Source organism: Bufo bufo, chromosome 3 (genome assembly GCF_905171765.1).
Source record: "Bufo bufo chromosome 3, aBufBuf1.1, whole genome shotgun sequence".
Lineage (NCBI taxonomy): Eukaryota > Metazoa > Chordata > Amphibia > Anura > Bufonidae > Bufo > Bufo bufo.
Genome location: NC_053391.1, coordinates 267,982,581 through 267,996,705, shown reverse-complemented (window position 1 = coordinate 267,996,705; position 14,125 = coordinate 267,982,581). Strand labels below are relative to the sequence as shown.

At 42.7% G+C, this 14,125-nt stretch overlaps 1 protein-coding gene across 1 annotated transcript in view; it reads right to left on the bottom strand.

Moving 5' to 3' along the window:
- Positions 1–5,447, bottom strand: part of PARL (presenilin associated rhomboid like) — a 111,928-nt gene extending 106,481 nt beyond the window's left edge. Inside the window, exons 1-2 of the mRNA XM_040422209.1 lie at positions 5,374–5,447; positions 5,038–5,209 (exon numbers count right to left, since the gene is read on the bottom strand). Of these exons, the coding sequence (XP_040278143.1) occupies positions 5,038–5,209; positions 5,374–5,447 (246 nt within the window). The remainder of the gene's footprint in view (positions 1–5,037; positions 5,210–5,373) is intronic.
- Between the last annotated feature and the right edge of the window lie 8,678 nt (positions 5,448–14,125).

The window sequence follows — 14,125 nt, the reverse complement described above, 5'->3', positions numbered from 1 at the left end:
TTTCACTTTCAGTTGTAAAATTTTGCAAAAAAAACGACATCCATATAGAAATTTTGCTCTAAATTTATAGTTCTACATGTCTTTGATAAAAAAAAAATGTTTGGGTAAAAAAAAAATGGTTTGGGTAAAAGTTATAGCGTTTACAACCTATGGTACAAAAATGTGAATTTCCGCTTTTTGAAGCAGCTCTGACTTTCTGAGCACCTGTCATGTTTCCTGAGGTTCTACAATGGCCAGACAGTACAAACACCCCACAAATGACCCCATTTCTGAAAGTACACACCCTAAGGTATTCGCTGATGGGCATAGTGAGTTCATAGAACTTTTTATTTTTTGTCACAAGTTAGCGGAAAATTATGATTTTTTTATTTTTTTTTTTTTTTCTTACAAAGTCTCATATTCCACTAACTTGTGACAAAAAATAAAAAGTTCTATGAACTCACTATGCCCATCAGCGAATACCTTGGGGTCTCTTCTTTCCAAAATGGGGTCACTTGTGGGGTAGTTATACTGCCCTGGCATTCTAGGGGCCCAAATGTGTGGTAAGGAGTTTGAAATCAAATTCTGTAAAAAATTACCTGTGAAATCCGAAAGGTGCTCTTTGGAATATGGGCCCCTTTGCCCACCTAGGCTGCAAAAAAGTGTCACACATCTGGTATCTCCGTACTCAGGAGAAGGTGGGGAATGTGTTTTGGGGTGTCATTTTATATATACCCATGCTGGGTGAGAGAAATATCTTGGCAAAAGACAACTTTTCCCATTTTTTTATACAAAGTTGTCATTTGACCAAGATATTTATCTCACCCAGCATGGGTATATGTAAAAAGACACCCCAAAACACATTCCTCAACTTCTCCTGAGTACGGGGATACCAGATGTGTGACACTTTTTTGCAGCCTAGGTGGGCAAAGGGGCCCATATTCCAAAGAGCACCTTTCGGATTTCACTCCTCATTTTTTCCTGAATTTGATTTCAAACTCCTTACCACACATTTGGGCCCCTAGAATACCAGGGCAGTATAACTACCCCACAAGTGACCCCATTTTGGAAAGAAGACACCCCAAGGTATTCCGTGAGGGGCATGGCGAGTTCCTAGAATTTTTTATTTTTTGTCACAAGTTAGTGGAAAATGATGATTTTTTTTTTTTTTTTTTTTTTCATACAAAGTCTCATATTCCACAAACTTGTGACAAAAAATAAAAACTTCCATGAACTCACTATGCCCATCAGCGAATACCTTGGGGTCTCTTCTTTCCAAAATGGGTCACTTGTGGGGTAGTTATACTGCCCTGGCATTCTAGGGGCCCAAATGTGTGGTAAGTAGGTAAATGACCTGTGAAATCCGAAAGGTGCTCTTTGGAATGTGGGCCCCTTTGCCCACCTAGGCTGCAAAAAAGTGTCACACATCTGGTATCTCTGTATTCAGGAGAAGTTGAGGAATGTGTTTTGGGGTGTCTTTTTACATATACCCATGCTGGGTGAGATAAATATCTTGGTCAAATGCCAACTTTGTATAAAAAAATGGGAAAAGTTGTCTTTTGCCAAGATATTTCTCTCACCCAGCATGGGTATATGTAAAATGACACCCCAAAACACATTCCCCAACTTCTCCCGATTACGGAGATACCAGATGTGTGACACTTTTTTGCAGCCTAGGTGGGCAAAGGGGCCCATATTCAAAAGAGCACCTTTCGGATTTCACAGGTCATTTTTTACAGAATTTGATTTCAAACTCCTTACCACACATTTGGGCCCCTAGAATGCCAGGGCAGTATAACTACCCCACAAGTGACCCCATTTTGGAAAGAAGAGACCCCAAGGTATTCGCTGATGGGCATAGTGAGTTCATGGAACTTTTTATTTTTTGTCACAAGTTAGTGGAATATGAGACTTTGTATGAAAAAAAAAATAAAAAAAAAAATAAGCATTTTCCACTACTTGTGACAAAAAATAAAAAATTCTAGGAACTCGCCATGCCCCTCACGGAATACCTTGGGGTGTCTTCTTTCCAAAATGGGGTCACTTGTGGGGTAGTTATACTGCCCTGGCATTTTCCAGGGGCCCTAATGTGTGGTAAGTAGGTAAATGACCTGTGAAATCCTAAAGGTGCTCTTTGGAATATGGGCCCCTTTGCCCACCTAGGCTGCAAAAAAGTGTCACACATGTGGTATCGCCGTATTCAGGAGAAGTTGGGGAATGTGTTTTGGGGTGTCATTTTACATATACCCATGCTGGGTGAGAGAAATATCTTGGCAAAAGACAACTTTTCCCATTTTTTTATACAAAGTTGGCATTTGACCAAGATATTTCTCTCACCCAGCATGGGTATATGTAAAATGACACCCCAAAACACATTCCCCACCTTCTCCTGAGTACGGCGATACCAGATGTGTGACACTTTTTTGCAGCCTAGATGCGCAAAGGTGCCCAAATTCCTTTTAGGAGGGCATTTTTAGACATTTGGATACCAGACTTCTTCTCACGCTTTGGGGCCCCTAGAATGCCAGGGCAGTATAAATACCCCACATGTGACCCCATTTTGGAAAGAAGACACCCCAAGGTATTCAATGAGGGGCATGGCGAGTTCATAGAAATTTTTTTTTTTTGGCACAAGTTAGCGGAAATTGATATTTTTAATTTTTTTCTCACAAAGTCTCCCGTTCCGCTAACTTGGGACAAAAATTTCAATCTTTCATGGACTCAATATGCCCCTCACGGAATACCTGGGGGTGTCTTCTTTCCGAAATGGGGTCACATGTGGGGTATTTATACTGCCCTGGCATTCTAGGGGCCCTAAAGCGTGAGAAGAAGTCTGGAATATAAATGTCTAAAAAATTTTACGCATTTGGATTCCGTGAGGGGTATGGTGAGTTCATGTGAGATTTTATTTTTTGACACAAGTTAGTGGAATATGAGACTTTGTAAGAAAAAAAAATAAAAATTCCGCTAACTTGGGCCAAAAAAATATCTGAATGGAGCCTTACAGGGGGTGATCAATGACAGGGGGGTGATCAATGACAGGGGGGTGATCAGGGAGTCTATATGGGGTGATCACCACAGTCATTGATCACGCCCCTGTAAGGCTTCATTCAGACGTCCGGATGCGTTTTGCGGATCCGATCCATCTATCAGTGCATCCGTAAAAATCATGCGGACATCTGAATGGAGCTTTACAGGGGGGTAATCAATGACAGGGGGGTGATCAGGGAGTCTATATGGGGTGATCACCACAGTCATTGATCATGCCCCTGTAAGGCTTCATTCAGACGTCCGGATGCGTTTTGCGGATCGGATCCATCTATCAGTGCATCCGTAAAAATCATGCGGACATCTGAATGGAGCTTTACAGGGGGGTGATCAGGGAGTCTATATGGGTGATCACCACAGTCATTGATCATGCCCCTGTAAGGCTTCATTCAGACGTCCGGATGCGTTTTGCGGATCGGATCCATCTATCAGTGCATCCGTAAAAATCATGCGGACATCTGAATGGAGCTTTACAGGGGGGTGATCAGGGAGTCTATATGGGGTGATCACCACAGTCATTGATCACGCCCCTGTAAGGCTTCATTCAGACGTCCGGATGCGTTTTGCGGATCCGATCCATCTATCAGTGGATCCGTAAAAAATCATGCGGACGTCTGAATGGAGCTTTACAGGGGGTTGATCAATGACAGGGGGGTAATCAATGACAGGGGGGGTGATCAGGGAGTCTATATGGAGTGATAACCACAGTCATTGATCACGCCCCTGTAAGGCTTCATTCAGACGTCCGGATGCGTTTTGCGGATCCGATCCATCTATCAGTGGATCCGTAAAAATCATGCGGACATCTGAATGGAGCTTTACAGGGGGGTAATCAATGACAGGGGGGTGATCAATGACAGGGGGGTGATCAGGGAGTCTATATGGGGTGATCAGGGGTGATCAGGGGCTAATAAGGGGTTAATAAGTGACGGGGGGGGGGGGTGTAGTGTAGTGTAGTGGTGCTTGGTGGGACTTTACTGAGCTACCTGTGTCCTCTGGTGGTCGATCCAAACAAAGGGGACCACCAGAGGACCAGGTAGCAGGTATATTAGACGCTGTTATCAAAACAGCGTCTAATATACCTGTTAGGGGTTAAAAAAAACACATCTCCAGCCTGCCAGCGAACGATCGCCGCTGGCAGGCTGGAGATCAACTCTCTTACCTTCCGTTCCTGTGAGCGCGCGCGCCTGTGTGCGCGCGTTCACAGGAAATCTCGGCCATCGCGAGATGACGCATATATGCGTGACTCTGCGCAGGGCTGCCACCTCCGGAACGCGATCCTGCGTTAGGCGGTCCGGAGGTGGTTAAGGACCTTTAATAATGTCAGCAATGGGAGGAGCCAGAACAGAAGAACTATACAGCTGGCACTAGTGCAGGGAAATGTGTTTTTATTGCAGATAAGTGTGAGAGTGTTGTGTAGCAGGGCTGCATGGGTGTAGCAGGGCTGTATGTGTGGAGCAGAGGAGTTGTTGTTGCTGGTTGTTACAATAGTCAGCAGATGACACACTAAAGGTAACAGGAGCTGACTAATCTATTCCACCCTATGCTACACCCTAAAGTTATTGACCTTGACCCCTCTACTTCCGTAAAACACATTCCCTTCAAAGAGGACCTAGAAAATATTTTTTCTAATTTTCTGTTGTCTAAACCTGGGATGCGTCTTTCATGAAATGTTAAAATATCTCACTTTGAGCAAATATACGTTATGATTTACTGTGAATAAACTACAGTACGGGTCTATGCGATTTGCAAATCACTGCATCCTGTTTATATTTACATTTTACACAATGTTCCAACTTTTTGGAATTAGGATTGTATATTTCACCACAAAAAAATGTAAAAGAACCTACATTTTTGCTTTTTTATGCCTCTTTTATTTAGGACTTATAAATAAACCAACGCTCATCAGCAAATCGTAGATGGAATTAACTTGTCATGCAGTCTAATGTCATGAAAACATTCAGCATTGCACGCTAATCAACTAATCAAATGGTAATGTAATATACATACCCCAACAGTGAATAGAAAAGGTTTGTACAGCTTTTTCAGTATGCGGATACGAGAAAAGGGAGCAGATTCTGCAATGGGATTTCTTGACCCATTGTGCCTCCAGGCCTCCGCTTCGGCTCTTTCAGTCTTTCTTGAAACTTTTCTAAACCAACGCCTTTGTTCAATAAAAACCCTATCAAAGCAAAAATTGGCAAGGAAGATTAAAATAGCTGTACGATTACTGATAGTATTCATTAAAGGGGCTTTCTGAGATATTTTAACTAAATGACCTATCCTCTGTATAAGTCATCAGTATCTGATCAGAATGGTCCAACACCTGGGACCACCGCCAATCACCTGTTTGAGAAGGCATCGGCACTCGCACTAGCGCCAAGGCCTTCTCTCAGGTCACCAAGCACAGCGCCGTACATTGTACAGCATCTATGCTTGGTATTGCAGCTCAGCCCCATTGACTGAGGCTGAGCAGCGCCTAGGTCATACGACTAATGAACGTGACGTCACATAGCCTAGTGAAAGTTGCAAGAAGTCTGCGACACTAATACGAGTGCCAATGCCTTCTCAAACAGCTGATCGGTAGGGTCGCGGATCAGATACTGATGACCCATCCAGAGGATAGGTAATTAGTTAAAATATCTTGGAAAACCCCTTTAAACCTTTCCTGACAATGCTACATATAGTAATGGACTAATGGAACGGTTCCCATGCCAAAAGCTTGTTAATTTATATACTGCATTCGATGGCACACCATTCTCCTTTTGACCTACACTAACAGTCTGATCCTGTACTGTGACAGAGAAATGAAATAATGAGCTCACGGCTGCCACCAGGCACAGACGTCATTGTCTTACATGGGCCAGGGAGCATCTACGCTGGACGAGGGAAGAGTGGGCCTCAATACTGTTCACTAATGAAAGTCTATTCACGCTGAGCAGAAATTATAGCCATCAACAATGTTGGCGATGTCAAGGACAGCGCTATGCATCAGCCACTGTTGTCACCAGATGGGCTTTTGGTGGTGGTGGTGTTACAGCGTGGGCAAGTGCGTCTAGTCAATACAAAAGTGCCCGACACTACAGTGACAAGCCCATAACTTTAATAACATCATTAATCCAGTCATTGTGCATCTGCATGAACAACACATGCCTAATTTCATCTTCATGGACGACAATGCGCCAGTTCATCAAGGTCGCATCATTGGAAAATGGCTGGAGTGGAGTGCACTTTCTCCAGACCTGAATACCATTGAAAACCTATGGGATTAGCTGAGTCTCCGTGTAAAGGCTCGTACCTCTGTACCGCAGAACCTTAACAACCTAAGGACTGCACTTAAAAAAGAGTGGGATGCCATGCCTCAGCAGACAATAAATTGACTTGTGAACAGCTTGAGACATAATTGCCAAGCTGCAATTTATGCTCAAGGCACATGACAGGTTATTGAGACATTGACATTTTTGTTGGGGATACCCACCACTGTCGTTGCCTTTTGTTTCAACAAATTGATGAGCTGAGGAAATCACCATTGCTGCTTCTACTTAAATGCCCTACTTTCATGAAATAATATCACTGTAGCATGAACTTTTTATGTTTTCCATAAATTGCACCCGAATGCCAAATATCCCTAACTTTTTGTGATTAGTGTATCTCTGCAGCTATTAAGCATACAGACAAATGAAAGTTATAGTTTTAATCAGCATGATAAGCCCTACCAGGAAGTATGGTTTAATAGGGTTGATCATGCTGAAAGAGCCTTTTTAAAAGGTTAAACTTTAAGGATAGGGGAGTGGCACAACTTTTTTCCTCTTTGGATGTATATTGATATTGTATGCTTTGAGTTCAGTGCCATGATACTATCCATTTATTAGCTTCTGTTGCCCAGGGTTTGTAATTGGATTCAGATAGTGCTGCTAATTTTAGAAAATTCTAAAAGATATGCAAAACCAACTCTTTTAAGGACCAATTCAGTTCTGAAGTGACTTTGAGGGGGCTTAAATAATAAAATAAAAAAACACCCATTAATTACCCGATTATAGAAACTACACCCCTCAATTTATTCAAAAATGATTTTACAAACTTTGTTAACTCTTTAGGTGTTATGAAGGAATTAAAAGTTTTTTTCGAGATTTTTTTTAACTGATAACTAGTGATGGACGAACATCAGCCGGGACGATTCGAGAACCACAAGTTCAAATGTTCGCGAACCACAAGTTCGCGGCGGACCCCATTCACTTTAATTGCAGGCGAACCTGAAAAACCTTCAGGTCATATTTGCAGCCACCAAATACTTACTAGAAGTGCACAAATCGTGAGATACCAGAGGGGGATCAATGGCAAAAATTCCCCAAAAAATATGTATTTTAATCAGGAGTCTTAAAGGGAAACTCTCAAAAATGTGCCCTGCTGGAGCCTAGAAAGATTTTATTTTAGGCCACGGGAGTACAGGTACCAAACATTAGGCATTCACCGGACAGAAAACATCAAGTGATTATGTGGCTGGAGGTATATTAGACGGTCATTACATTGCAGGCCAGTACAAATACATATGTTTAAAAGAACTAAAAATATAAAATTGGATTAAAAACATGACTAACAAAATCCCCCCTCTTGAATAAACCCCAAATGATAATAGGTGAAATTGGATAACACGTGGTCGTCAGAGGTGTTGAATTTCTCCGAGGCCCCAACAATTAGACACTCACCGTACAGAAAAGATCAAGTGATTATGTGGCTGGAGGTATATTAGATGGTCAACGGATATCAATTTTACTGCAGGCCAGTGGACTACAGGCCCCAAAAATTATGTCCTTATCAGTGTTAATTACTTTACACAGTTTAGTGTCATCTGCGAAAATTTATATTTTACTATGCAAGCCTTCTACAAGATCATTAATAAATATATTGTAGAGAATAGGGCCCAATACTGACCCCTGAGGTACCCCACTAGTGACAGTGACCCAATCTGAGTGTGTACCGTTAATAACCACCCTCTGTTTTCTATCACTCAGCCAGTTACCCACGGTTTCACATGTAAAAAAAAAATTCCCCATGTAAGGAATAAAAAAAAAAAAAATTCAAAATAGAAAAAATTAAATAGACATATTTGGTATTGCCGCGTCCGTGGCGGTCGGCTCTATAAATATATCACATGATCGACCCAGTCCGATAAACACCATAAAAAAAAAAACTGTGTCAAAAAAAGCCATTTTTGTCACCTTACATCACAAAAAGTGCAACACCAAGTGATCAAAAAGGCGTATGTCCCACAAAATGGTACCAATAAAACACGTCACCTCATCCCGCAAAAAATGAGCCCCTACAAAAGAAAATCGCTAAAAAAAAAAAAAAAAAACTATAGCTCTCATGGACACATTAAAACATAATTTTTCTGTTTCAAAAATGCTATTATTGTGTAAAACTTAAATAAATAAGAAAAATTATACATATTAGATATCGCCACATCCGTAACGATCTGCTCTATAAAAATGTCACTTCACTGAACCCCTCAGGTGAACGCTGTAAAAATAAATAAATAAAAACTGTGCTAAAATAACCAACTTTTGGGTCACCTTGCCCCATAAAGTGTTATAATGAATGATCAAAAAATCATACGTACCCAAAAATAGTACCAATAAAACTGGCACCTTATCCCCTAGTTTCCAAAATGGGGTCACTTCTTGGGAGTTTCTACTGTAAGGGTGCATCAGGGGGGCTTCAAATGGGACATGGCATCTAAAAATCATGTGGCGCTCCTTTTCTTCTGCGCCCTGCCGTGTGCCCATACAGCAGTTTATGACCACATGTGGGGAGTTTCTGTAAACCGCAGAATCTGGGTAATAAATATTGAGTTTTGTTTGGCTGTTAACCATCGATGTGTTAAAGAAAAAAATTGGATTAAAATGGAAAATCTGCCAAAAATGTGAAATTTTAAAATTTGATCTTCATTTTCCTTTAATTCTTGTGGAACGCCTAAAGGGTTAATAATATTTATAAAATCGGTTTTAAGTAACTTAAGGGGTGTAGTTTCTATAATGGGGTCATTTATGGGGGTATCCACTATGTAAGCCCCACAAAGTGACTTTAGACCTGAACTATGTAAGCCCCACAAAGTGACTTCAGACCTGAACTGGTCCTTAAAAAGTGGGTTTTGGCAATTTTCTTTAAAATTTTAAGAATTGCTTCTAAACTTCTAAGCCTTCTAACGTCCCCAAAAAATAAAATGACATTTCCAAAATGATGCCAACATAAAGTAGACATATGGGTATTGTTAAGTAGTAAATATTTTATGAGGTATCACTTTCTGTTTTAAAAGCAGAGAAATTGAAATTTAGAAAATTGCGAATTTTTCTAAATTTTGGGTAAATTTGGGATTTTTTTCATAAATAAAAGGTGAAATATATTGACTCAAATTTATGACTAGCATGAAGTACAATGTGTCACGAGAAAACAATCTAGTTATTACCACATAAAGTGAGATATGTCAGATTTGCAAAATTAGGCCTGGTCAGGAAGGGGGCAAATGGCCCAGATGTGAAGTGGTTAATGGGGAATTTATTTTTACATTCAGCATTTCATCTGACAGTTAATTTTCCTCATTGAATACATAGGAGAAAAAAATATTTAACAGCTTTGCTTTCTCCTCGTCGCTTTCTGCGACTCCCCCCTCATTGCTCTTTAACCACCTCAGCCCCCCTAGCTTAAACACCCTTAATGACCAGACCACTTTTTACAATTCTGCACTACACTACTTTCACTGTTTATTGCTCGGTCATGCAACTTACCACCCAAATGAATTTTACCTCCTTTTCTTCTCACTAATAGAGCTTTCATTTGGTGGTATTTCATTGCTGCTGACATTTTTACTTTTTTTGTTATTAATCGAAATTTCACTTTCAGTTGTAAATTTTTTTTAAAAAAACGACATCTATATATACATTTTTCTCAAAATGTATTGTTCTACATGTCTTTGATAAAAAAAAAATGTTTGGGTAAAAAAAAAATGGTTTGGGTAAAAGTTATAGCGTTTACAAACTATGGTACAAAAATGTGAATTTCCGCTTTTTGAAGCAGCTCTGACTTTCTGAGCACCTGTCATGTTTCCTGAGGTTCTACAATGCCCAGACAGTAGAAAAACCCCACAAATAACCCCATTTCAGAAAGTAGACACCCTAAGGTATTCGCTGATGGGAATAGTGAGTTCATAGAACTTTTTATTTTTTGTCACAAGTTAGTGGAAAATGATGATTTCTTTATTTATTTCTTACAAAGTCTCATATTCCACTAACTTGTGACAAAAAATAAAAACTTCCATGAACTCACTATGCCAATCACGAAATACCTTGGGGTGTCTTCTTTCCAAAATGGGGTCACCTGTGGGGTAGTTATACTGCCCTGGCATTTTAGGGGCCCTAATGTGTGGGAAGTAGTTTGAAATCAAAATGTGTAAAAATGCCCTGTGAAATCCTAAAGGTGCTCTTTGGAATGTGGGCCCCTTTGCCCACCTAGGCTGCAAAAAAGTGTCACACATCTGGTATCGCCGTACTCAGGAGAAGTTGGGCAATGTGTTTTCGGGTGTCATTTTACATATACCCATGCTGGGTGAGAGAAATATCTCGGCAAAAGACAACTTTTCCCATTTTTTTATACAAAGTTGGCATTTGACCAAGATATTTATATCACCCAGCATGGGTATATGTAAAATGACACCCCAAAACACATTCCCCAACTTCTCCTGAGTACGGCAATACCACATGTGTGAAACTTTTTTGCAGCATAGATGCGCAAAGGGGCCCAAATTCCTTTTAGGAGGGCATTTTTAGACATTTTGATCCCAGACTTCTTCTCAAGCTTTAGGGCCCCTAAAATGCCACGGCAGTATAAATACCCCACATGTGACCCCATTTTGGAAAGAAGACACCCCAAGGTATTCAATGAGGGGCATGGCGAGTTCATAGAAATTTTTTTTTTTTTTGCACAAGTTAGTGGAAATTGATTTTTTTTATTTTATTTCTCAAAGTCTCCCTTTCCGCTAACTTGGGACAAAAATTTCAATCTTTCATGGACTCAATATGCCCCTCAGCGAATACTTTGGGGTGTATACTTTCCGAAATGGGGTCACATGTTGGGTATTTATACTGCCCTGGCATTTTAGGGGCCCTAAAGCGTGAGAAGAAGTCTGGAATATAAATGTCTAAAAAATGTTACGCATTTGGATTCTGTGAGGGGTATGGTGAGTTCATGTGAGATTTTATTTTTTGTCACAAGTTAGTGGAATATGAGACTTTGTAAGAAAAAAAAAAAAATCAATTTCCACTAACTTGTGCAAAAAAAATGTCTGAATGGAGCCTTACAGGGGGGTGATCAATGACAGGGTGGCGATCAATGACAGGGGGGTGATCAGGGAGTCTATATGGGGTGATCATCCCCCTGTCATTGATGACACCCCTGTAAGGCTCCATTCAGACGTCCGTATGTGTTTTGCGGATCCTATCCATGGATCCGTGGATCCGTAAAACACATACGGACGTCTGAATGGAGCCTTACAGGGGGGTGATCAATGACAGGGGGTGATCAATGACAGGGGGGTGATCAGGGAGTCTATATGGGGTGACCAACCCCCTGTAAGGCTCCATTCAGACGTCCGTATGTGTTTTGCGGATCCGATCCATGGATCCGTAAAACACATACGGACGTCTGAATGGAGCCTTACAGGGGGGTGATCAATGACAGGGGGGGTGATCAATGACAGGGAGTGATCAATGACAGGGGGGTGATAAGGGAGTCTATATGGGGTGATCAGGGGTTAATAAGTGACAGGGGGGGGTGTAGTGTAGTGTGGTGTGGTGCTTGGTGCTACTTATTACAGAGCTGCCTGTGTCCTCTGGTGGTCGATCCAAGCAAAAGGGACCACCAGAGGACCAGGTAGCAGGTATATTAGACGCTGTTATCAAAACAGCGTCTAATATACCTGTAAGGCCTCATGCACACGACCGTTGTGTGCATCCGTGGCCGTTGTGCCGTTTTCTGTTTTTTTGCGCAGACCCATTGACTTTCAATGGGTCCGTGGAAAAATCGGAAAATGCACCGTTTTGCAGCCGCATCCGTGATCCGTGTTTCCTGTCCGTCAAAAAAATATGACCTGTCATTCCTGTCCTACGGACAACGGTTCACGGGCCCATTCAAGTCAATGGGTCCGTGAAAGAACACGGATGCACACAAGATTGGCATCCGCGTCCGTGATCCGTGGCCGTAGGTTACTTTCATACAGACGGATTCGAAGATCCGTCTGCATAAAAGCTTTTTCAGAGATGAGTTTTCACTTCGTGAAAACTCAAATCCGACAGTATATTCTAACACAGAGGCGTTCCCATAGTGATGGGGACGCTTCTAGTTAGAATATACTACGAACTGTGTACATGACTGCCCCCTGCTGCCTGGCAGCACCCGATCTCTTACAGGGGGCTGTGATCCGCACAATTAACCCCTTGTTAATTGTGCATATCATAGCCCCCTATAAGAGATAGGGTGCTGCCAGGCAGCAGGGGGCAGTCATGTACACAGTTCGTAGTATATTCTAACTAGAAGCGTCCCCCTCCCTCCCCAGTTTAAATATCATTGGTGGCCAGTGTGCGGCACCCCCCGCACCCCCCTATTGTAATTTCATTGGTGGCCAGTGTGCGGCCTCCCCCGCCCCCCCCCTCTATTGTAATATCATTGGTGGCCAGTGTGCGGCCTCCCCTCTCCCCCTATTGTAAAATCATTGGTGGCCAGTGTGCGCCCCCCCTCTATTGTATTAATATCATTGGTGGCCAGTGTGCGGCCTCCCCTCCCCCCCTCCCCCGATCATTGGTGGCAGCGGAGATTCCGATCGGAGTCCCAGTTTAATCGCTCTGGGGCTCCGATCGGTAACCATGGCAACCAGGACGCTACTGCAGGCCTGGTTGCCATGGTTACTTAGCAATATTACAATATTAGAAGCATCATACTTACCTGCTGGCTGCTGCGATGTCTGTGTCCGGCCGGGAGCTCCTCCTACTGGTAAGTGACAGGTCTGTGCGGCGCATTGCTTAATGATCTGTCACTTACCAGTAGGAGGAGCTCCCGGCCGGACACAGACATCGCAGCAGCCAGCAGGTAAGTATGATGCTTCTAATATTGTAATATTGCTAAGTAACCATGGCAACCAGGCCTGCAGTAGCGTCCTGGTTGCCATGGTTACCGATCGGAGCCCCAGAGCGATTAAACTGGGACTCCGATCGGAATCTCCGCTGCCACCAATGATCGGGCGGGGGGGGGGGGGGGAGAGGGGAGGCCGCACACTGGCCACCAATGAAATTACAATATAGGGGGGGAGGGGGGCCGACGGAGGCCGCACACTGGCCACCAATGATATTACAATAGAGGGGGGGCCGGGGGGGGGGGGGGCACACTGGCCACCAATGATATTGGCCACCAATGATATTCAAACTGGGGAGGGAGGGGGGGTCTGCCCCTGATCTCTTACAGGGGGCTATGATACGCACAATTAACCCCTTCAGGTGCGACACCTGAAGGGTTAATTGTGCTGATCACAGCCCCCTGTAAAAGATCGGGTGCTGGCAGGCAGCAGTCATGTACACAGTTCGTAGTATATTCTAACTAGAAGCGTCCCCATCACTATGGGAACGCCTCTGTGTTAGAATATACTGTCGGATCTGAGTTTCACGATGTAACTCAAATCCGATGGTATATTCTAACATAGAGGCGTTCCCATGGTGATGGGGACGCTTGAAGTTAAAATATACCATCGGATTGGAGAAAACTCTGATCCTATGGTATATTAACTCCTGACTTTACATTGAAAGTCAATGGGGGACGGATCCGTTTGAAATTGCACCATATTGTGTCAACGTCAAACGGATCCGTCCCCATTGACTTGCATTGTAATTCAGGGCGGATCCGTTTGGCTCCGCACGACCAGGCAGACACCAAAATGACTTTTTTTTCATGTCCGTGGATCCTCCAAAAATCAAGGAAGACCCACGGACGAAAAAACGGTCACGGATCACGGACCAATGGAACCCCGTTTTGCGGACCGTGAAAAAATACGGTCGTG